A 22,066-nucleotide genomic window follows, 5' to 3' on the forward strand; every position below is an offset into this window, starting at 1 on the left:
CCAACTCCGGGAGGCAGTGGAAGACAGGAGGGCCTGGCATGCTCTGGTCCATGGGGTCAGGAAGAGTCGGACATGACTAAATGACTAAACAACAACAATAACAATGCTATTGAAATATCTTTTAGGCACAATTGTTGTAATATGTATTATTCTTATTGCATGATCCTTCTGCACACCACCTCTAGTCAGCAGGATTGTAGTTTTTTCTCTAAAGAGTAAAGGAGTAAGCTAATAGCAAGCACCTTTTTGTCCATATATCTCCATTTCGGAGGCAGTTTTCTCCTCTAAAGTCACCAGAAGATTTTGACATTTCATTTTAGTGCTGAGCCTGTAATTAAGCTAGAAGTAACTTGAAATGTTTTGCTTTATAGGGTGTGCTGATCTCCAAAGCCTTGACAGAATGCAACCCATGGAAAGGAAAAGGCAAGGTTATATACATGAGTTGATCCAAACAGAAGAAAAATATATGGATGATCTTCAACTTGTTATCGAGGTGATATTTGTTTGGACTGAAAAGATGCTCACTGAAGTATTACCATATTTTTCCATGTATAAGACTATACTTTTGTCTAAATCTTTATACTAAAAATTGGGGGTTGTCTTATACATGGAGAGAGAAAAACAAGTGGAGGGGAAATCAAAGTGATCCTGCAGGGCTTTAATCCCTGCTTTCCCCTCCACTTGCTAAGCCTTAGTAAAAGGAAAGCAGGGATCAAAGTGCTGCAGGATGGCTTTGATCCTTGCTTTCCCCTCTGCTTACTAAGTCCCATCGGGCTTAGTAAGTGTAGAGGAAAAGGATCAAAGCAATCCCATGGCTCTATAAGGGGGAAACGGATCAAAACGATCATGCAATAGCCAGATTGCTTTGATCCCTTTCCCCCTCCTTTTGCTAAGCCCCACGGGGCTTAGCACGAAGGAGAAAGCAGGGATCAAAGCAATCCTGCAGTGCTTTGATCCCTTTCCCCCTACACTTACTAAGCCCAACTTAGATTTCTTAATTTTGGGTTAGAAAAGTGGGGGGTGTCTTATACATGGGGGTGTCTTATACACGGAAAAATACAATATCTTCAGTGTTTTCTTAGGCCATCAAAACATAGTTACTCAAAAGAAAGCTGTGCAAGGGTGAAGTCTTACTATATAATCAACAAAAGTATAGGTGTAATGAGTGCATACAATACATTTTCATATAGTAAGCTTCTGCAGCCCTAAGAATTACCACATTGTCTAAATTAAAGGGAAATTGTTTCCCAAGCTGCTGTTTTTTATGCAACATGTCTTCTGGTTTTATGACTGAGAAAGTAACTTCAGTCTTCGTGATCCTGTTCCTGAAGGTTTTGGCTACTTGTGGTACACACAGTCTTCTATTCTTCTGCTCTCCCACATCAGAACACTATAGACTTATGGACAGGATAAACTCTCAAGTCAAATTCAACAGGAGTGTAGTCCATTAACCCTTCAACCCCATGACACAGACATCTTTTCAGCCAAGTGTCTGGATAGCCTCCACACCTCTACTTTCTTATTATTTCCAACTCTCTGTGTTATGCCTTCCTTATTGCTGTGGTTTTCTTTGGCAGCTTTGGCAGCCAGTATTACCTAGGTTCCTCCTTTGGCTGTTCGTTGCTTTCCTGTCCAGGACCAGTGCTGCTGGGTGTCAAAGTATATCTATGGAATTGACTGCTTTGGTGGCTCCAAGTTCTGTCTTGCTGATTCTAAATACTGGTCCACCTGGCCCCAGGTAATCCCTCGGGGGCAAAGTCGCACGAGAGGCGGAGCCCTGCCCAGCAGAGCTGAAAGTTAGAGGGCCTAAGTTGCTCATGATCTTTCTAAAATAGTTCATCATTTAGGAGGGAACTACAACTTCTTAAAAGCTTGTCACTGCATTTAAAACTTCTTTTCATATCCTTGCATCTTTCTGGCTTCAGGTTTTCCAGAAACAAATGGCCGAAGCAGGCTGTCTCTCAGAAGCTGAAATGGGATTAATCTTTGTCAACTGGAAGGAGCTCATAATGTCTAATACAAAACTACTAAAGTAAGTGCTGCTACTGTTGTGTTAATTGTTGTATTGTTCACTGTCCCAGAAGGAAAAAAATGTACTTTCCCTGAAACTACTAGTTTACTCTATACTATCACTGGGTTCCCACACAGTAGCAAAGAGTGACTTTCCACAGCTCTGCTAATTCCAATGGCTACAATCTCTTGTGAGTGGACCCAATTTGGCAGTGCTTGTCCTTCCCTAATTACATCTCATTTGGACTACTGCAAGAGGCTCTACATGGGGACTTAATCTTGAAGAGTAGCTGGAGACATTTGGTGCAGATGCTGAAAGACTTGCACTGGTTGCCAGTTATTTTCTGCACCCAGTTCAAGATAATAATTTTGAATCTTTAGAGCCCTAAAGATTATCTGAGGAATTGTCTGTCCTGCACCAAACTTGCAGACTGTTAATGTTTCATAAGAGACTCTCTTAAGAATACCATCAGCTCACCTGATTGGCATGCAGAAGAGGCTGCCGCCACGTGGTGTCTTCCCACAGCACTCTCTGGAGAGGCAAAAAAGGAGGTGGGAGGCAGCAATTTGAGATAAAAGTCTGGAGTGAGAGACCTGCTCTACTTATATTCATGGGTTCCCTACATGTTTAGAACCTTAGGCCAGATTTGTAGAATGACTCTTGGATTCAGGCTCTCTTCAGTTTGTGGAAAACAGAGAAGGGCATGGCGCAGTTGTCGGCAGGACCCACAATCATGGCTTCCTCCTTCCCTCCCCACTCCTTTAGTTCTGGTTGCACAGCACACTGGCTTCCCACATCCAGCAACAGCATAGGTGCAGGGCATGCAATGCACATTACAAATCTCCCTGGTTGGGTTTGCTTTGTCTCACCACTAGCTGGCCTCTATGCACATGATGCCTCATACACACCACACACTAATTTCGTAGTAACTCAGTCAGTGTCTCCATACTTAAACCTTGAATGATAGAAGTTCAAATAGAGGGCTTAGGCTCTCTGATGCAAGAGCGGGCCCATCCTACCATCAGCCAGGTGGCTAATGGAACTTTTCCCTTTCCTAATTTCATCCCTGTTTTGAAGTGCAGCATCAAGCTCATGGAGAATTTGCTAAGTTTTTCCTCTTACAGCAAGTAACCTACTAGCTATATCTGTATTTCTCTGTATGTGTGCAAAAGTCCCTTCACACACACAATTTTCTCAAGAGTCATAGATCTGATTAGCATTGTTGGGATATTTTTTATCTAAGCATGCTGCTTATATACTGCCCCATAGTGCTTAAAGCACTCTCTGGGTGGCTTACAAGTTAATTATGCAGGCAACGCACTGGTCCCCCAGTATGCTGGGTACTCATGTTACTGACCTCGGAAGGCTGGAAGGCTGAGTGCACCTCAAGCCAGCTACCTGAGATTGAACTCCAGATCGTGAGCAGAGGTTTTGGCTGCAGTACAAGGCTCTATATTAGGTCCATTGACTTGGGGCTTTCCCTGCTTAAGTTCACGTGTATGTGCGAGAGAGAGAGAGGAAGAATTATGCCTCACCTGAGACTCCAGAATACATTGACACAGTCCTGCTTCTGGCATTATCTCTCTCAGTTCTTTCTATTGATCATAACCAGTGGTTAAGCCAAAAAGTAATCTTTCTCAGCTCTGGAGGTAGCATACAGGTTCTGAATTATTTTCCTGGTGGCAATATTTCCTGGATTCTTTATGCATTTCAAGCCCACTTGTCTGATATATTGGTGTTCCAGAAGTTTGCAGTTCGCTTCTATTCCTTTTTGTAAGCATTAGGAGCAAATTGATTCCACTTTATTTATCCTTTTAACTGACAGAGCCCTCCGTGTGCGGAAGAAGACTGGGGGTGAAAAGATGCCTGTGCAGATGATTGGAGACATATTGGCTACTGAACTCTCCCACATGCAGGCCTATGTCCGATTTTGCAGTTGCCAGCTTAACGGGGCTGTGCTCTTGCAGCAGAAGACAGACGAAGAGTCAGAATTCAAAGAATTCATGAAAGTAAGTTGTTCAGTAGCTTCTTAATCCAGTCTTCTTTTCTTTCTCTTCATGAGGCAGATGACAATATAATACTAGCTTTCTAACAACTGTTTTAACAAGTCACCAACCAACCTTGGGCATATGTGCTCACTCTCTGCAAATGCACATAAGAATCATACTGAATCAGTGGTTTCCAAATAAGCTGCCCCTCAGAGAAGCACTTTCCTCTCAATGTCAAACCGCTTGCTGGCTGTAGTGATGGCTACAACATTCAAACTCTTAGCCCATTCCTAAGGTTTCGCTAGTGTAAATGGAAGTTACCTCCAGCTCTGTCTCTTTTGATTGTCTTTATTTGTTTGTAAGACAGGGATATATGTGACAGTCCCTTTGAGGACATCTGTAAACTAAAGGCTGTCCTTGTCTTTAGTGAGTTGCAGGTGTCTTTATCACCTTGTAGTAATGTAGTGTCTTTATTTAAAATTCTGGCTTAATTTGTAGAAACTAGCATCAGACCCTCGCTGTAAAGGAATGCCACTCTCCAGCTTCCTGTTGAAACCTATGCAAAGAATTACTCGTTATCCTCTTCTCATCAAGAGTGTGAGTATCAAATTACTTGTTCTCTGGAACACTGAATGTAGTCAGAAAGTCCCCTGTTTGTGTTAGAGTAAGCAGAGTGATGTAGAGATAATGGGGTGTATACACAGATATTTTCTTGAAGTACCTATGCATTTTCTTACACTGAATTGCACTTGGTTTTTTTCCCCTCCCCCAATTAGATTCTGGAGAATTCCCCTGAAACTCACCCAGATCACGACAATCTCAAGCTGGCTCTTGAGCGTGCTGAAGAACTGTGTTCTCAGGTTAATGAGGGAGTGCGTGAAAAGGAAAATTCAGACAGACTTGAGTGGATACAGTCCCATGTTCAGTGCGAGGGACTTGTTGAGGTAACTCTAGCTTGGACTGTGTATTGAAGACTCAGTAAGCCATGCATATAGTTTAAGTACACCATTATGCTGATCCCAACCTGAGGAATAAGAGCTACTTTCAACTAAATGGAAATCTTTATCTACTTCTAGGGTTATATTAAAATGAGATTTGTCCACTGTGAACATTAAAAGAGGACAAAATGTGAAGAGTTGGAGCTGATCATTGTTTTTGAGATAATATGAAACAACAGCAGTAACAACAGTACATTAAAATGCTGCTTCCTGGCTGCTGCAAGCAATGCATAACTAAACACCACTCACAGGTTTTTGGGTGGGCTAGGAAGTGAGTAAAAGAGAGAAAGGAAAAGGAGAGGAGAAGAAAAGGCTCTATCAATACATCACTTTGGTAATTTTTTTAAAGGACAAGGGTGGGGCTTGATTGTCCCAATAAAGAGTAGAGAAAATGATACAAAATTAAAGAGCACTGTAGCTTGGTTCAAATGGTTCAAATAGAAAGAAATGTAGTGATGCCCTTGAAAACGATGTAAACACTCCTGCCTGTACATATATATATATATATACCACATGGCCACTGGGAAAAATGTATAGGTACAAAAAAGGGGTGAAAAGAATATGTATAACGGGGTTCTTTCCTCATGTGTAATTGAATCCTTAATTGTGATATTTTATCATTTTTGGCTGTTTTCTTCAGATATGTTTTAAAACATTGGGTGTGCAGAAGTGACACAATTTTTATGGTTCTCACTTCAGAACGTTTAAATGAAATCATCAGTATTAGAAATGTGGCTGATTATGAGGGTAGCTTTTCTTGCCATTATTTTTCTCATCGTATGCATATATTGCTTAGAATTGTTTTTGTTCTGCCATGAAGGCAACAACAAATTGTTTTTTTAACCTTGGAAATATTTCTTTTTTGTGTTTAGATATTGATTAAAGCTTCTAAATTTTTCAACTTGCCATTCTTCTGTCAGGTTTGAAAGTTTCCCCAGCCACAAAATCTCAATATATAGAAGGTCATTTACAGTTCTTCAGAAAGATGTTTGGCTTGTGCTCTCCTAAGTCTCCAGGCAAAGGTTTTACATCATCTTACTTTTAAATGCTATAAATTCTATTAGCTTATAACATGGCAAATGGCACTCAGAGACTATTATGGTACTCCAAAGCGGCCCACTGTATAGTCTAGTTTCTGAAAATAGAGTGTAAAAGAGTCAGAGTAAATATTTAATGTGTAAATGTGTAATAGTTTAATTGTTGTTATATTATAGTGTGTTTAATATGCTGACTTTTATATTTATAGTGATATTTTATTGTTTAATTGTGTTATAAATCATCCATAATGGCCTCTGGCTACATGGGTAGTATATAAATTAAATTGAATTAAATTAAATTAAACAAACAAATACAAGTTCAGTACTTGACCAGTTGACAGTGATCAACTTAACCAGCATGATGGCCTGCTTCCAAGCCACAGGAAATAGTTTACTTGAGTTTAGGAAGTTGCTAGGCAAAAAGAATAATAGGTAGAGGCACAGGCGGTAGTCAGGACAGAAGAAAGTGAACATTGTAGGAGATTTGCCTCAAGTTGTCCTAATCTTGAGCATTGGTACAGAAAAAAAACCCACATATGTTCAAACTAGCCAAATGGCTTTGGTTTTAAGTGGAAATACCTCTGTTGGTGAGGAGCAGTCGGTGTCCTAATTTTCTCTCCCTCTTAGCAACTGATTTTTAATTCTCTGACCAACTGTCTTGGACCACGGAAACTTCTGCATAGTGGGAAGCTCTACAAGACAAAGAGCAACAAAGAACTATATGGCTTTCTCTTCAATGACTTCCTCCTTCTCACGTACATGGTCAAGCAGTTTGTCTCTACAGGATCAGATAAACTGTTCAGCCCAAAATCAAACTCTCAGTTCAAAATGTACAAGATGGTGAGTAAATGGAAGAATCCGTTGTTGAGCATTTGGAATGGGGAGGAAATGGGGTCTGTTTTCTTAAAGGAAATAATCATAACTGTTACAATTCCTTCATCTGATATACAGGTGAGGTTAACTATATTATGTCTGAAGAAATGGACTTGTACACGAAGGCTCCCATTAAAACATAGCAGTTAGTCTTTAAGGTGCCACAATAACTACTACTACTACTACTACTACTACTACTACTACTACTACTACTACTAGTAGTAGTAGTAGTAGTAGTAGTCGTCGTCGTCGTCGTCATCGTCGTCGTCGTCGTCGTCGTCGTCGTAGTACTAGTAGTAGTACTAGTAGTAGTACTAGTAGTAGTACTAGTACTACTAGTACTACTAGTACTACTAGTACTTCCCTAATATAGTATGTCACTTTCCCAGTGCTGCTGCTACTGCTGCAACTGATAATGATATTTTGAATGGACTTTAATAATGTTCTTATTATGAGCCAAATCTCTATAATTAACATCTGTCTTTTAGAATTTTTTTTAAAAATATATCAGAACATTAGGGCCTGTCCAGATGAGTATATAGACTGCGGCTTAGATCACTGTTGGTACTGTTTGATGTGAACCAAATGGATGGCAAACAATGATAGGGGTGTATGCAGATAGAACTCCCTCCTTATTTACCCTTTTTTGAGTGGCTGAATACAGCTTAAGGTACTAAACTCTATGGGAAAAAAATCCAGTATAAACACAGGTAGAGAGAAATATTTTCAGACAAAGTAATGGATATCTTACTCTTTCACAAATCTTAGATTTTCCTGAACAGGGTTACAAGTTGGTAAAAATGTCTTTACCACCTGAGAATCAGCTTACAGTGAATGCTATGGTGTTAGTCTGTGACAGAATATCATCTGTATCATCCCATCAAGTATTAAGGGGAATTTTGCTTGCACGATAGCTTGTTCCATTGATGGTAGAAAGTCTGTATTCTCCCACACTTGTCCATTCTCCCCAGTATGGCAGTAGGTTATCTTGCACAATGATCCTCTTATAGCCCATTTCACTGATACTGCTTCAGTCAGTTCCAACTTATTGAAACATTTTTTCTATAATTAAAATTGTCTTTGCGTTTTTTCTAGCCTATTTTTCTTAACGAAGTCTTAGTAAAATTACCAACTGATCCTTCTGGTGATGAACCAGTTTTTCATATCTCCCACATTGACAGAGTTTACACACTAAAAACAGACAGCATCAATGAGAGGTAAGCTCAGCAAATGTTTGTCTCAAAGAGAAGTTGGGGGCTTGGGTTGGTACACAGAAAAATAACTTACAAAGAGATGGAATGTATTCTAGAACTGTCACACAGAGCTTCATTTTAATTTTAATTTTATCGATCCCGTTTGTATTGTTCAGTCTAGTTCAGGCCCTCCACTGATTTCAGTGACTATGAGATCCCTAGTGATTACAGCTGTGACCCCAAAAGGATGTGGTGGGAACCACTTTGTTTACAGGAACCTCCCAAAAACAAGATACCTCTTGTTTTGAAGCTTTTAAGAAATGAGCTTTTCCTGGTAGACAAACTGACTGTGGAGTAAACCAATGGCTTTCAATGCCTTACCTTAGCCAGATTTATTGTTTTGCCTTCTAATCTCTTGGAAGGGAGATTTCAGGGCATACCCTATTCTTATCATTTATGTTCTTGCAATCGTGGTGAAGTAAAAACAGTGGGACATGTTCTTTTATACTGTACTGTCATTTCTATCGAGATCTCTGCAAGGAACTTCTCTCTCCTATTTTTCAAACATTTCTGGGGAGATCCAACAAATTTTGTATTGTTTTGCTGCTGTCCAATAAGGTTTCTTATATTACTATTAAAGTGGTCAAATACTGAGCAGCTGCTATAGCTTGCCGCAGACTCCTGACCATGTAAAGTCTTTGAATTCCACCACACATACACCCATTAGAGATTTCTTGTTCAATTTTACTTTCTAGGAGAGTTGGGGTGGCATAGTGATTGTTATATATGTCTCTTAATTTCTTCTTCTATCATGTGACTGGTGTGATATTTTAAAAGCTTTTATACCCTTCAATGCCCCTGGCTAACTAAGAACTTCTTTCTTAACTTCAATGTCCTAAAAGAGCCAGATAGCGCATTGATTGTGACAAATTTTTTCCAATGTGGTTGTTGTGGGTTTTTCGGACTCTTTGGTCGTGTTCTGAAGGTTGCTCTTCCTAACGTTTTGCCAGTCTCTGTGGCCGGCATCTTCAGAGGACAGCACTCTTTTCCAATGTCTCTGATATTATGTGATTTTATCTAAATAATGTATTTTTATCTTCTTGGTCATTGACCATAATAAATAAAATAAATAAGGCCTTCAGTGCCACTTATTTCAAAGAATGCCTCTGGATCCCAAGGGGCCACCAGAGGCTTTCACAATGCTTAGAAATGTTGCTTTTTTAGGACTACCACTCCCAGAATCGCTTCAGTTCAGCCAATTAACTTTTCTATGCTCTGATTAAAGGCTGCAACCCACCCAGCATCATGATGAAGTGTATCCAAGAAAAATATAAATAGGGACAATGGTAGGAAATGTCTGGGGAGATTGGAAGGTTTAATTTTCCCTATGTGGTTTATAGATGGGCCTTGATTGGTGTTTTGAGGTAACAGTGGCTAGCTTGGTTGTTTTGCAAGATTGTGTTTTTCCTTGTTTTTGTGTATGTGGGTCAACATAACAAGTTTGTCTTCTATAAAATAGGTATTTTATTGTGCCTTTTGAAAAAAATAGTTGTTCAGGTGGACTCCAGAAAGTTTTTTTGTGCTTTGGATGCCATGCTCCAACTTTGTCCTGGTTCTGAGGCAATTTATTTTTCTTTCAGCCACACTGGGTTGCTTTCTGGAAAACTGTTGCTTTATGCTTTGCCACATCCATAATGGCAGCCAGTTTGTGAATAGGCAAACCACTTTTGGCAGACAGTTTGTGAGAGGGCGCCTGACACACTATCAAAATTCTAATTTTTTCAACAGACCCTCAAATGATGGGGAGCCATGCATTGTTGACTGCAGTGGCAATATGTTTATAGTTTCAGTGGACAGCATGTAATTGGTAACACAGGTGTGCTGAAAACAATGAGAATTTCAATAGCTGTGAGAACCAGTAATTATAAGAAAGCTAAATCAGCTTTGCTCTTTTTAAATATACAAAGGACCCTCTGCCTGTTAACTGGATTGACCAGGCTGTTTACGCTTTAAACCCCCCTTGGTTTTCTAAGTCTCACTCTATGCTACACAGTTATAGCAGTTTGATACCACCTAAAATAGCACAGCTCATTTCGACAAGAGTCCTGTGATTTGCCCTTTGGTGAGGGGAGGCCCTTAAGCCCTATATGGCCTTCTGGTTGAAAGTAAACCTATGAGAAGCAGAGTGTGCCAGCCCAATCCCCTCCTTCATAATTTCTGTTGCTCTTCTCAAGTAGAAAGATGAGTGTGAACTCTGGAAAATCAGGGTTGTTGATGGGGCATAGAGACAACTTTTCACACTGTCACTCTTAACAGAGTGGAGGTAATGACAGATTGGATGAGATTAGCATGCTTCTCTCGTGGGTTTCAGCCAGTTTGTGAATACTTGGCTTGGACTAAGGAATGTTCTTCCGAGAGTGCCTAGTGCTCTTCCCGCATCAACCACAAATCCTAAGATTCCAGAGAACAAAGCCATTGCTCTTAAAGGGGTATCAAAGGAGAACATCTGCTATAGTAGCATCATGTAGATACACACTTAAAATTCTTCAGCATTTGCTACCAACAGCAACCCAAATCCTCTTGCCTAATTACACTGGTGTAGCACAAATGATGTAACTTGTGGAGGTGAATTGCCCTAAATTAAGCTATCACTGCAGATATTATCAGTTGCATGATGAGTTGCATGACTCAGAGTGCAACTGATAATGTCTGCAGTGACTTCTGAATCCAGAACAGTTTGCCTCCGGTTGTTTGCATAACCATTCCAAAGGGACTGTTTCCTCCATCAGGACACATGTGTATAGATTATTTCAATTGTGTTTCCTATGGGTGATCTTCTTTGTTGCTTTAGGGACATATAACTCTTAAAATTGGCCTGAAATAATGTTAATTAATAAGAAAATGGACAAATCCTTGCACATCTGTTTCTGAGTGGCACTGATACCTTCTTTGCATATTTATTGAAAGTGTTTGTTTTTGCAGAACTGCCTGGGTCCAGAAAATTAAGAGCGCATCAGAACACTATATTGAAACTGAAAAGAAGAAACATGAAAAGGCTTATCAAGGTGCTTAACACTGATTATTTAGAATTGTTAGGAGTTGATTGTATCACACTACTGGGCTCTAATGTGATTGGAAGGATTTATCAATGATTCCATGGACATTTTTTGCTTGAATTTATATGTCCACATACTCTTGACTCTCAGACCATGTTTTGTGATCCCTAAGGGGTGATAGAGAACTTGTGTGATGTTGTGTGAGTATCAGGCTAAGACTCAGGAGAGATGGATTCAAATCCCTGCTTAGCCATGAAGACTAATTGGGAAGATGGCACCTCATCTACCTCAAAAACCCTACAAGGGTTGCAATCAGTTGGAAGTGACTTCATCACACATAATTATAAGGTGTGATTAGATCTTTTTTGGGTGGCAGTTCTTCTGATAATGTTGAAAAAATAATGTTGCTTACATAATAAGGAAATATTGGTGAAAATAAAAATATATGACGATATACAGTGGTGCCTTGCTTAACGATTACTTCATTAAACAACAAAACCGCTTGATGATGAGGGTTTTGCGATCGCAAAACGATGTTCTAAAAGGAAAAATTCACTTCACGATGATCGGTTCCCTGCTTCAGGAACTGATTTTTCACTAGACGATGATTTTCAAAGAGCTGATCGGCAGGTCTAAAATGGGTGCCCACTGTGCAAAATGGCTCCCCGCTGTGCTTTAGGATGGATTCCTCACTATACAGGCACTGTAAAATGGCCACCCTATGGAGGATCTTCGCTTTACGATGAGGTATTTAGCCCATTAGAATGCATTGAAGGGTTTTCAATGCGTTTCAATGGGTTTTTAAAATTTGCTTGACAACTATTTCGCTTAACAGCGATTTCGCTGGAACGGATTAATGTCATCAAGCGAGGCACCACTGTATGCCTCTTAGGTATCCAGTTCCAAGCAGGCCAGACAGATTTATATATTAGAAGGATTAGGATTACTTTATTATAGTTAAAGAGCAGCAGGACCAGAAACAATATAAAATAAATACATACAACTGTAATTTCATAAAATTATGCAGAATTATACATTCTTCCATTTAAAAACATGATAAATGAACTTCTTTCAAATTTGTAACATCATAATCAGCAAGCTGGCTCTATCTTTTAAGTGAATCCTCAGCATAAAAGCATTATATTGTCCGTCTTAGATCGCAACCCGGACATCTGGTCACAAATAACTATCACTGCAGCGCAAAATTTTGCCACTTGTAATACAAGGGGTATTGACAAAGAGCAGCAACTGTACATAACACTCCTCTGATCTCCCAGGAGATTTACATATAAATGTTTTAATAGTTTCAATCCATTTTAAATTTGACATGTATGTATTTTAAGGGGTCCAAGACTGTAAAATAAAGATTGACTGCTGGTATATAACATTAATATAAGAAAACATCATATAGGTAATCTATCTTTTCATTTTATACTGTTTTAATCGTCTTGAAATGTTTTAACTGTCTCCACTCATTTTAAATATTACATGTATGTATTTTAATGGGTCAGAGACCGCAAATAAAGATTGTTGTTGTTGATGATAGGAAGTAAAAGTTCCATACGTAAGACCCGATAGCAAGTACAATATACAGTGGTGCCTCAACTTACAAACTTAAATGGTTCCGGAACTCCAGTCATAACTTGAAATAGTTGTAAGTCGAAGCACCATTTCCCATAGGAATGCATTGAAATACAATTAATCCATTCTGGCCAAAGGAAAAAACACACACAGACACACACAAACCACTGCAAGACCCATTGAAAACACGATTGTAACAACCTCCTTCTACCTCACAAAGGGGCCATTACGTCACACTCAATCACTCTTTGTTTCCACTGCCACCAACCATTCCCTCAAATGAAGCTTCAGGCCAAAGTATGATTTCAAAATAAAAACTTAGGTTTATTGTGTAAAAACAAAAGGAATGGTAAATCACTTGAATATAAATAATAAAGCAATCACTATAATAATATAACAATCACACACACACTCTCACAGACCCTCACTATATAGCACAGTTCTTATCTCACAGTATCTCCAAGCCCTATCTCCCTATCTCAACCCTATCTCAAAGCCCTATCTCAAAGCCCTGTCTGAAAGCCCTCACACTATTCACTCCCCTTATATACAACAGCTCCACCCCTATATGTCCCACCCTCCGTCACGCCATTGGTAGATGACACACAGCTTCAGCAGTGACGGGCAGGTGATGTCATAGCTGTATGTAACAATACCTCCCCCCTTTAAAAGTTGTTTTGTGGGGGAAAGCTAAGGTGCTTTTCACCCAAAACAACTGGAAACAAAATCAAACATTACATTTTCCCCACATTTTAACACTTACCATTAACATATTAGGCACACTCTTACATAACTATATTATTCAAAATATATTTACACTTAATCAATTGCATATATATATACAGAACAATATTCCAATAACCACATATTTTCATAACTTATTAAACACAGTTATTAATTTCAAGAGTCCAATTTTTTTTCATCTGTCGTCGTCTGGTCTTCGGGATAAGGCGTCAGCAACACAGTTCATAGTCCCTTTGACCACCTTAACCTCGAAGTCATAGTCCTGTAAAATTAAAGCCCACCTCATTAGCTTGCTGTTTTGGGCCTTCATAGTCTTTAACCACATCAGAGGTGAGTGGTCTGTACACAGAATGAAGTGTCTCCCCCAGATGTAAGGTTTTAATTTCTGGACTGCGTACACGATGGCCCAACATTCTTTCTCAATGGTCGACAGGTGTTTCTCGCCTTTCTGAAGTTTCTTGCTCAGGTAGGACACAGGATGCTAGTTTCCGTTGTCATCACACTGGCACAGCACGGCTCCTACCCCGGCGTTGGATGCATCGGTGTATATGATGAACTCCCTATCAAAGTTTGGAGCACACAACACAGGGTGGTTGGTTAACGCCTCCTTCAGCTTCCCGAACGCCTCCTCGCAGTCACTGGACCATGGGATGCAGTCACCACTCCTTTTCCTCGTCAGCTCAGTCAACGGTGCTGCAATTTCGCTGAACCTGGAAATAAATTTTCTATAGTATCCCACTAAACCAAGAAAGGATCTAATTTTTTTCTTGGTATTGGGTTTAGGCCAATTACGTATTGCCTCTACCTTTGCTTCTAGGGGTTTGATTACACCTCCCCCTACCATATGACCCAAATATTTCATCTCGGGGCTACCCAGCTGACATTTACTTGCTTTTACTGTTAACCCCACTGCTTTCAACCGCTACAGTACTAACTCTAGGTGACACAGGTGATCCTGCCAGGTGTTGCTAAAGATCCCTATATCATCAATGTAGGCAACTGTAAATGCACTGAGCCCTTGCAGAATTTTGTCCATCAGCCTGTGGAATGTAGCTGGGGAATTCCTAAGGCCAAAACTGAGGACACGAAACTCGAATAAGCCGAAAGGGCTACAAAAAGCATTTTGTTCTTGATCTCTAGGGTCTATCCACACTTGCCAAAACCCTTTAGTCAAGTCTAAACAGGAAATGTATCGACAACCCCCAATGGTTTCAATCAGGTTGTCAAGTCTGGGCATGGGGTAAGCATCTGGTTTGGTTACTAGATTTAATTTTCTGTAATCCACACAGAACCTGATGCTTCCATCCGGTTTGTCCACCGAAACTATTGGAGCAGACCAAGGGCTAGACGATGGTACAATAATATTTTCTTTTAGCATCTCATCCAGCTCCTTGCGCACCTTGTCTACATAAGGTCCGGTTACTCTGTATGGGGTTACTGCCTGCGGGGGTGCATTTCCAGTATCTATTCTATGCATCACTCCCTTGGCTAAACCAGGCTTGCTTGAGAAGACCTGTTGATACTTAGTAACCAACATCTTTAGTTCCCTCTGCTGTTCTAGGGTGAGTGCAGGGCTGATCTTCACCTCCTCTGGGTTGAACTTTATTTCACCCCTTCCTTCCCAGTATGGCAAATCATGTTCTTCTTTATCAGCTGCTTTCATTGCAAAAAGCACTCTCTTTTCCTCTCTATAATATGGCTTGATGGCATTTACATGAACTACCCTCCTGCCTAGGTGTTCATCTCCTTCAATAATGTAATTAAGATCACTCATTTTGGAAATTATCCTATAAGGTCCTGTCCAGTTCAATTGTGGTTTGTTCCCCTTGATGGGCCTCAACATCAGCACCTCATCTCCAGGGTTAAACTATCGTTCCCTAGCCTTTTTACCAAACTTTTTGTTTAATTTTCTGGGCTTGCAGGTTTTCAGCAGCCAACTCTAAATTTCTTTTGAGGTTGTTCATTAATGTGTCTATGTATGAGACTACATTTTGAGGATCTTCTTCTACAATCTGTTCCCAATTTTGCTTAATCAAATCAAGTGGTCCTTTCACTTTTCTCCCGAATAGCAGTTCAAAAGGACTGAACCCGGTACTCTCTTGTGGGACTGATCTGTAGGCATATAGCAATAATTGCAATTTCTGGTCCCAGTTATTTGGGTTTTCTGCTAAATAGGCTTTAATCATTCTCATAAGGGTTCCATTAAATTTCTCTGTTAACCCATTACTCTGCGGATGATATGGGGAAGTCTCTAAATGTTTAATACCACAAATCTGCCATAGTCTCTTCATAAGTTTGGAAGTAAACGATGGTCCTAAGTCAGTTACAATCTCTGAAGCAAAACCCATTCTACTCATATAGCTTAAAAGTGCATCAGCCACTGTATGGGTCTCAATGTTATTCAAAGGAATCGCCTCAGGGTATCTTGTGGCATGGTCAACAATGGTGAGAATATATCTGTTTCCCCTTTTTGTGACCTTAGGCAACGGTCCTATAATGTCCACGCCAATGCATTTGAAAGGTGTAGAGATTACGGGTAATGGACACAGCTTAGCTTTAGTCCTGTCACGGTTATTACCCTGTCTCTGGCACACATCATATCTCTGACAGAAATTTTTAATTTGTTTTCCTATTTCTGGCCAATAGAAGTTTTGAGTTATTCTCTGCTTGGTCTTATTTATCCCTAAATGTGCAGCAAATATATCAGAATGTCCCCTTTCTAAAATCATTTGGCGATATTTATCAGGCACTACCAACTGGCTTCGAATCTCATGTCCCCCTTTTGAAATGTTCATCAGTGTTTCTCTATACAGTAAACCCTGCTTAATAAGGAACCTTTCAGGGGATTCAGGGGATAATTCCAGGCTTGACACTTTCTCAAAACAACATTTTAAAGTGGGATCTGCTTGCTGCTCCTGGGAAAATATACTGCTTTGGGGTATTTCAAGTGAAAATGCCTCAACTTGTATATTTTCATTTTCTCCCTCCTGAAAGTCAGTAACTTTTTCAGCTGCCTCTGTTTGGTCTTGTTGTGAACGTGTAAGAACTAACACTCTCTCAACATGCTCAGAGAGGTCTGTCCCAATAAGTACAGCTGAAGGCAGTTGCGAGGAAATTCCTACGCGCCAATTTCCTTGCCAGCCCTTATAACGAACTAACACTTCTGCTACAGGCAAAATCACTATTTCTTCCCCTGTTCCTTTAATTGTCATACTTTCATTTGGTATGATGTGATTTTGTGGTATAACAGTGTAACCTGAGAGCACGTGTCTCTTAATGCTAAATAGTTGTGTTCTAAAATTCCTATATTATCACCAGCTGCTTCAAATAATTGGGGATCAGTTCTTATAAGTAGACAATGTCTTATTTCAGCCACAGGAATATTATCTTCATTAAACTCATCTGTTGTAGAGACCTCTGTTGGCGTTGCTATGACAACAGACTCCTCCTCCCTTGGTGGAGTTATCTGTCCCTTCTGAATACAGTAAACAGATTTAGTCTTATTTAAATTCATTTTCTGAGGTAAAATTTCTTTATTTTCTTTTGCTTTATAACATTGGGATGCAATATGGCCTTTTTCATGGCAGATGAAGCAAATTCTATCACTCCATGGACCCTTTCCAGCCCCTTTTTCTTTTCCCTCCAAAATCTGGCTTCTGGCTTGGCCCTGTTCTGAAGGCTTTCCCACAAAATGACCGCCCACTTTCTGCTGGCTTTTAACTTGTCCCTTGGGATATCTATTGTAGTCCTCCCATGTTTTTCTCATACTCTTTCCCTCAGAATACATAGGTTTTCTGATTTGTGAGATGAAATCTGCAATTTCCCCTGTCTGTTTCAAATCTAGAGGTTTCTTGTCTTTGACTAAATATTTAATTTCACCATGTAGAAGGGAATAAAGCTGTTCCAAACCTATAATATTTTTCAATTGCTGAATTGTCTCCACTTTCTCCTGTGCAAACCATTTATCTAAATATTTAGCCAAATTGGCCCCTAACTGTGAGTAACACTCATTAGGTTTCTTTGTTAGTGTTCTGAACTTTTGCCTCAGATGTTCTGCATTGATGCCATACCTGGCAAACACCAACTTTTTAAATTCAGAATAATCTTTAATCATTTCAATAGGCATCTCGGCGTAAACCTCAGCGAGGCTTCCACTAATTAGAGATCTCAGAATAATCATTTTGTCTGACTCTCTGACTGAAAAATCAGCACACGCTCTTTCAAAAAGAGTTAAAAATGCTTCTGGACAGTCTCCCTGTTTGAAAGTAGGGAATTTCTTTAGATCTGCTTTTGACAACTGCCCTTCTTCAGAGTTGGAATTTCTATTATTGTTATTGTTCTGGTTCATTAATTCCATTCTCCTGATTTCAAAAGCTATCCGCTCTTTCTCTACCTCAAGTTTTCTCTGTCTCATTCTTTCCTCCTTTTCCATTTTTTCTAATTCTAGCTGTTTCATTCTTTCCTCCTTTTCTAATTCTAGCTGTCTCCTTTTTTCCTCCATCTCTAGCTGTTTCATTCTGTATTCATGTGCTTGCGCTAACTCAAATTTTCTGAGGTCTGTTAAATCTTCTCTAGAGGACCTTTCCTCTTGAGCAGAGGAAAATCTTTCCTCTCCCCCACTAATCTCTTCATCTGAACTAGCTGCCATTTCAGATGGTCTTAGTTCATCTTTTCTACTTCGGGTTAAGGGCATTTTATTTCACCAAAGGCTCTTATATCAACTTTCAAGCCTTGGTTTAAAGTCACTTTTTTCCTGTGCTATTGGTCTGTGTTATAAAGTTGCAGCCTTCTCCAGCACTGTCAGCTAGCAACTGTAACTATGCTTCTGCCCCTTAAGCTGGGCCTCTTGCCAAACAAAGTTTACTTTATTATGCTGCCTCTGGCACCACTCTTGAATTCACACAGCTACCTCGACCTAGGTTTAGCTGTACAAACGGAGACCCCTCAGTTTTGCTGCCCTTGGCCTTCGCTATGTCCCCTCAGAGTTTCCCTAAACTCAGGACACGCTGGCCAAAACTCCACAGCCTTTGCTTTGGGCCACTCTCCCCACACAAAATGGACTCCACAGAGCTCCCCTGTCTCAGTTTTTCACTCTGAAGCTTCAGCGCCCCTCTACTAGGCTTTGCTCCCCTTGAGCCAAGCCCTAGAAGGTGACCCACACTCTCCACTTCAGATGACCCTAACTGAAGACCCTTACTCTGGGCACGATTGTGCCAAGGCTTTACTGGAATACTCGTATCCCGCCACTGGACACCAATGTTATTGTAACAACCTCCTTCTACCTCACAAAGGGGCCGTTAGGTCACACTCAATCACTTTTTGTTTCCACTGCCACCAACCATTCCCTCAAATGAAGCTTCAGGCCAAAGTATGATTTCAAAATAAAAACTTAGGTTTATTGTGTACTAACAAAAGGAATGGTAAATCACTTGAATATAAATAATAAAGCAATCACTATAATAATATGACAGACACACACACACTCTCACAGACCCTCACTATATAGCACAGTTCTTATCTCACAGTATCTCCAAGCCCTATCTCCCTATCTCAACCCTATCTCAAAGCCCTATCTCCCTATCTGAAAGCCCTATCTCAAAGCCCTATCTCAAAGCCCTCACACCATTCACTCCCCTTATATACAACAACTCCACCCCTTATGTCCCACCCTCCATCACGCCATTGGTAGATGACACACAGCTTCAGCAGTGACGGGCAGGTGATGTCATAGCTGTATGTAACAGCGATTAATCCATTCCAGCCAAAGGGGGGGGGGAGAAAGAAAAGCAAACAAACTGCGCAAGGCCCTTCAGAAATGCAAAAAAAGCAAAACAGAAAGCAAACAAACCGTGCAAGACCCATCGGAAATGGGGGGAAAGCAAAGCAAAAAGCAAACAAACCCCTCAAGACCCATCGGAAATGTAAAAAAAGCAAAGCAGAAAGCAAACAAACTGTGCAAGACCCATTGGAAATGCAAAAAAGGCAAACCAGAAAGCAAACAAACCATGTAAGACCCATCGGAAATGGAGGAAAAGCAAAATAGAAAGCAAACAAACCGTGCAAGACCCATTGGAAATGGAAAAAAAAAGCAAAGCAAAAAAGCAAACAAACTCCATAAGACCCATTGGAAATGGAGGGGAAAAAACCAACAAACCCTGCAAGACCCATCACAGCATAGAAACCTAATCCCACCACCCAGCCCATAACTACACTGCAAAACCCACCCAGAACAGTTTTTAAAACGTAGAAAGCAGCACCTTACCTTACCAGGCAGTCCGAAGCCTCCTCCAAACGCACACTCTCTAATCGCTGGGGTGAAAGAGCTACAAAGAAGCAGCCTCTTCACCACCAATGGTTAGCAATTTGAATTCCCAGTCTTTTTTCCCTGCCTTTTTCTGGTCGTAACTCGAAATGGTCATATGTCGGGATGTTCGTAAGTTGAGGCACCACTGTAAATGAACATGCCCAACTGTTTCAACTTTGTCACTACTACAGGCAGATACAATCTGATGGAGATACAATCTGATGGAGACAGACCTCAAAATCTTCCCTCTAGAAGCTTAATTGGGAGTTTAAATTGGAAATTAGAGGATTTGGAAAGTTAGATTGGAGGATTGGTGATTTGGGGAGTTTGAAGTGAGGAGAGAAAGTTGGCGGTTGGGAGTGTATGATGTAGGATGATTTAAGAGTTAAAAACATGGCTTGTACCTTCATCACCTGTAATAATAAACAACTTCTATTTGGTTCTTTTTAAAATGACACATTGCCTGGACCTCTGTCTTTAATAATAAACAACATTGGTGTAATCAACAGTTGGTGGTAGCGACATGACATGTAGCTTGAGCCCTTTGATTGGTGAAACAACCCAGGGACAAGCGGAACATGACAAATTTGTCACATTCCCGCCTGTCCCTTGGTTGTTTCACCAATCGAAGGGCACAAGCTATGTGTCATTTCACTGCCACCAGTTGATTATATCAACATTGTTTATTATTAATCACAATCCAATCTCCAGAATCTCCAAGCTTAAGCGGTTTAGGGCCTCGATACTTGGCCGAGTGCCTTCTTTCACCTAGTTCTGCCCATATCACCCATTCCAGCCAGGCTGGTTAGCTGAGGGGCCTAACTCCAAGAGAGTCCCGAAGGGAAAAAAAACTAAAAACTGGACCTTCGTGGCAGTGGCCCCTCGTCTCTGGAACAACTTACCATTAGAGATCCACCTGGCCTCCTCGCTGAGGGCCTTCAAGAGCAAACTAAAGACCTGGCTCTACGGGCAAGCCTTCACAACAGCCATCACTTTGTTTTGTTTTATTTTGTTTTACTCTTGTAGTAAATTGGGCCCCATCTTTTCATGTATTCATGTTTTCATTTATTATACCTGTATTTTTGTTTTTTGTATAAACCACCCTGAGTAGACATGTTCTAGATGGGTGGTATATAAGACAAACAAACAAATAGAAGGTAATACGTTAATGGTTGTTGTGGGTTTTTCGGGCTCTTTGGCCATGCTCTAAAGGTTGTTTTTTTCCAAACGTTTTGCCAGTCTCTGTGGCCAGCATCTTCAGAGGAAAGGAGTGGCACTCTGTGCTCTGGCACAGTTTGTTTGGGAGTTGAGTATTTATAGCTGTTGGATCAGCCTTTGTCCTTTTCAGGAGATGGGTGATAATGGTGATCAGTGTGTTTTTGTTGTGGGTGTATTGTTGTGATAAGGGGAGAGATTATCTGTCACTGTGATTGAACTGCAGGGCTTCCTTAAAAGCTTACTGCTTACAGCGACTGCCCACAAAGCATGGAGCTCCTAAGAGTCTTACCCGCTTCACACTTTGCCTTCAGGCAATGCTAAACTGACAAGCATGAGGCATGTAAATCACTTTCCTTCGTGTCCGTGTTCCTCTGCTATTTCGTCAGCACCAGGATCAAACAGCAAGACACGTAGTCTCTGTTACGCTGCTGATCACAGAAAAAGTACCAGAAAAACTATCAAGGCACATGGAATACTTTCCTGCCTTGCTACTAAAATAAAACAGCACATGTGTTGCCAACCATGTCAGCACATGGAGCTAACAGCATGTGTGTTCATTCCCACACTGCCAACCATGTCAGTACATGGAGCTAAGAGCACATGCATTCACCCCACCATGTCACAACCAAGTTTCCTGTGAGGGAGAACTTGGTCAGTCAGACAGAGAGTAATTGGAAATCTGAGTACCCCTATGCAGCTGGGTAAGTCCTGGTGACCTCAGCCAGGGCGTAAAACAAACTTCTTACAGGTCTGCCCTAAAAAGTTACTTGCTGACCCTTAAGAAAGCTCAGAAGGAGTTACACATGAGCATTGTAGTCCTAAGATCTACCTTGCTCAGTTAGGTAGGACTCAGTAGCGTAACGTGGCCTTGCTTCCCCCTCAAGGTATAGCAAAGTCAGCTTCACTGTTCAAGAGACCAAAAGATTTTATAATTGGTCTTTTTATTGAAAAAATATAGATTTACAGAATAAAGTCAGTTTGATGCAAGAGCATAGCAATAAAGCATTTTCAAAGCTTCTTACAAATTACAATTAAGGCAAGTAATTCCCTTTTAGTTACAATA

General features: G+C 40.5%; 1 protein-coding gene across 8 annotated transcripts in view; it reads left to right on the top strand.

Annotated features, from left to right (window-relative positions):
• The window catches only part of ITSN2 (intersectin 2), a 137,374-nt gene that overhangs the window by 103,464 nt on the left and 11,844 nt on the right, over positions 1 to 22,066 (top strand). For 6 of the 8 annotated variants that reach the window (XM_020796749.3, XM_072976725.2, XM_072976716.2 and 3 more), the window contains 8 exons: positions 372 to 493; positions 1,926 to 2,032; positions 3,837 to 4,020; positions 4,498 to 4,596; positions 4,776 to 4,943; positions 6,662 to 6,874; positions 8,003 to 8,124; positions 11,083 to 11,165. In XM_020796749.3, coding sequence (XP_020652408.3) covers positions 372 to 493; positions 1,926 to 2,032; positions 3,837 to 4,020; positions 4,498 to 4,596; positions 4,776 to 4,943; positions 6,662 to 6,874; positions 8,003 to 8,124; positions 11,083 to 11,165 — 1,098 coding nt within the window. Of the gene's footprint in view, positions 1 to 371; positions 494 to 1,925; positions 2,033 to 3,836; positions 4,021 to 4,497; positions 4,597 to 4,775; positions 4,944 to 5,917; positions 6,443 to 6,661; positions 6,875 to 8,002; positions 8,125 to 11,082; positions 11,166 to 22,066 lie in introns of those variants that run through there. The other 2 variants (XR_012080246.2, XM_020796752.3) reach the window with 2 other exon arrangements.

Source organism: Pogona vitticeps, chromosome 1 (assembly GCF_051106095.1).
Source record: "Pogona vitticeps strain Pit_001003342236 chromosome 1, PviZW2.1, whole genome shotgun sequence".
NCBI lineage: Eukaryota > Metazoa > Chordata > Lepidosauria > Squamata > Agamidae > Pogona > Pogona vitticeps.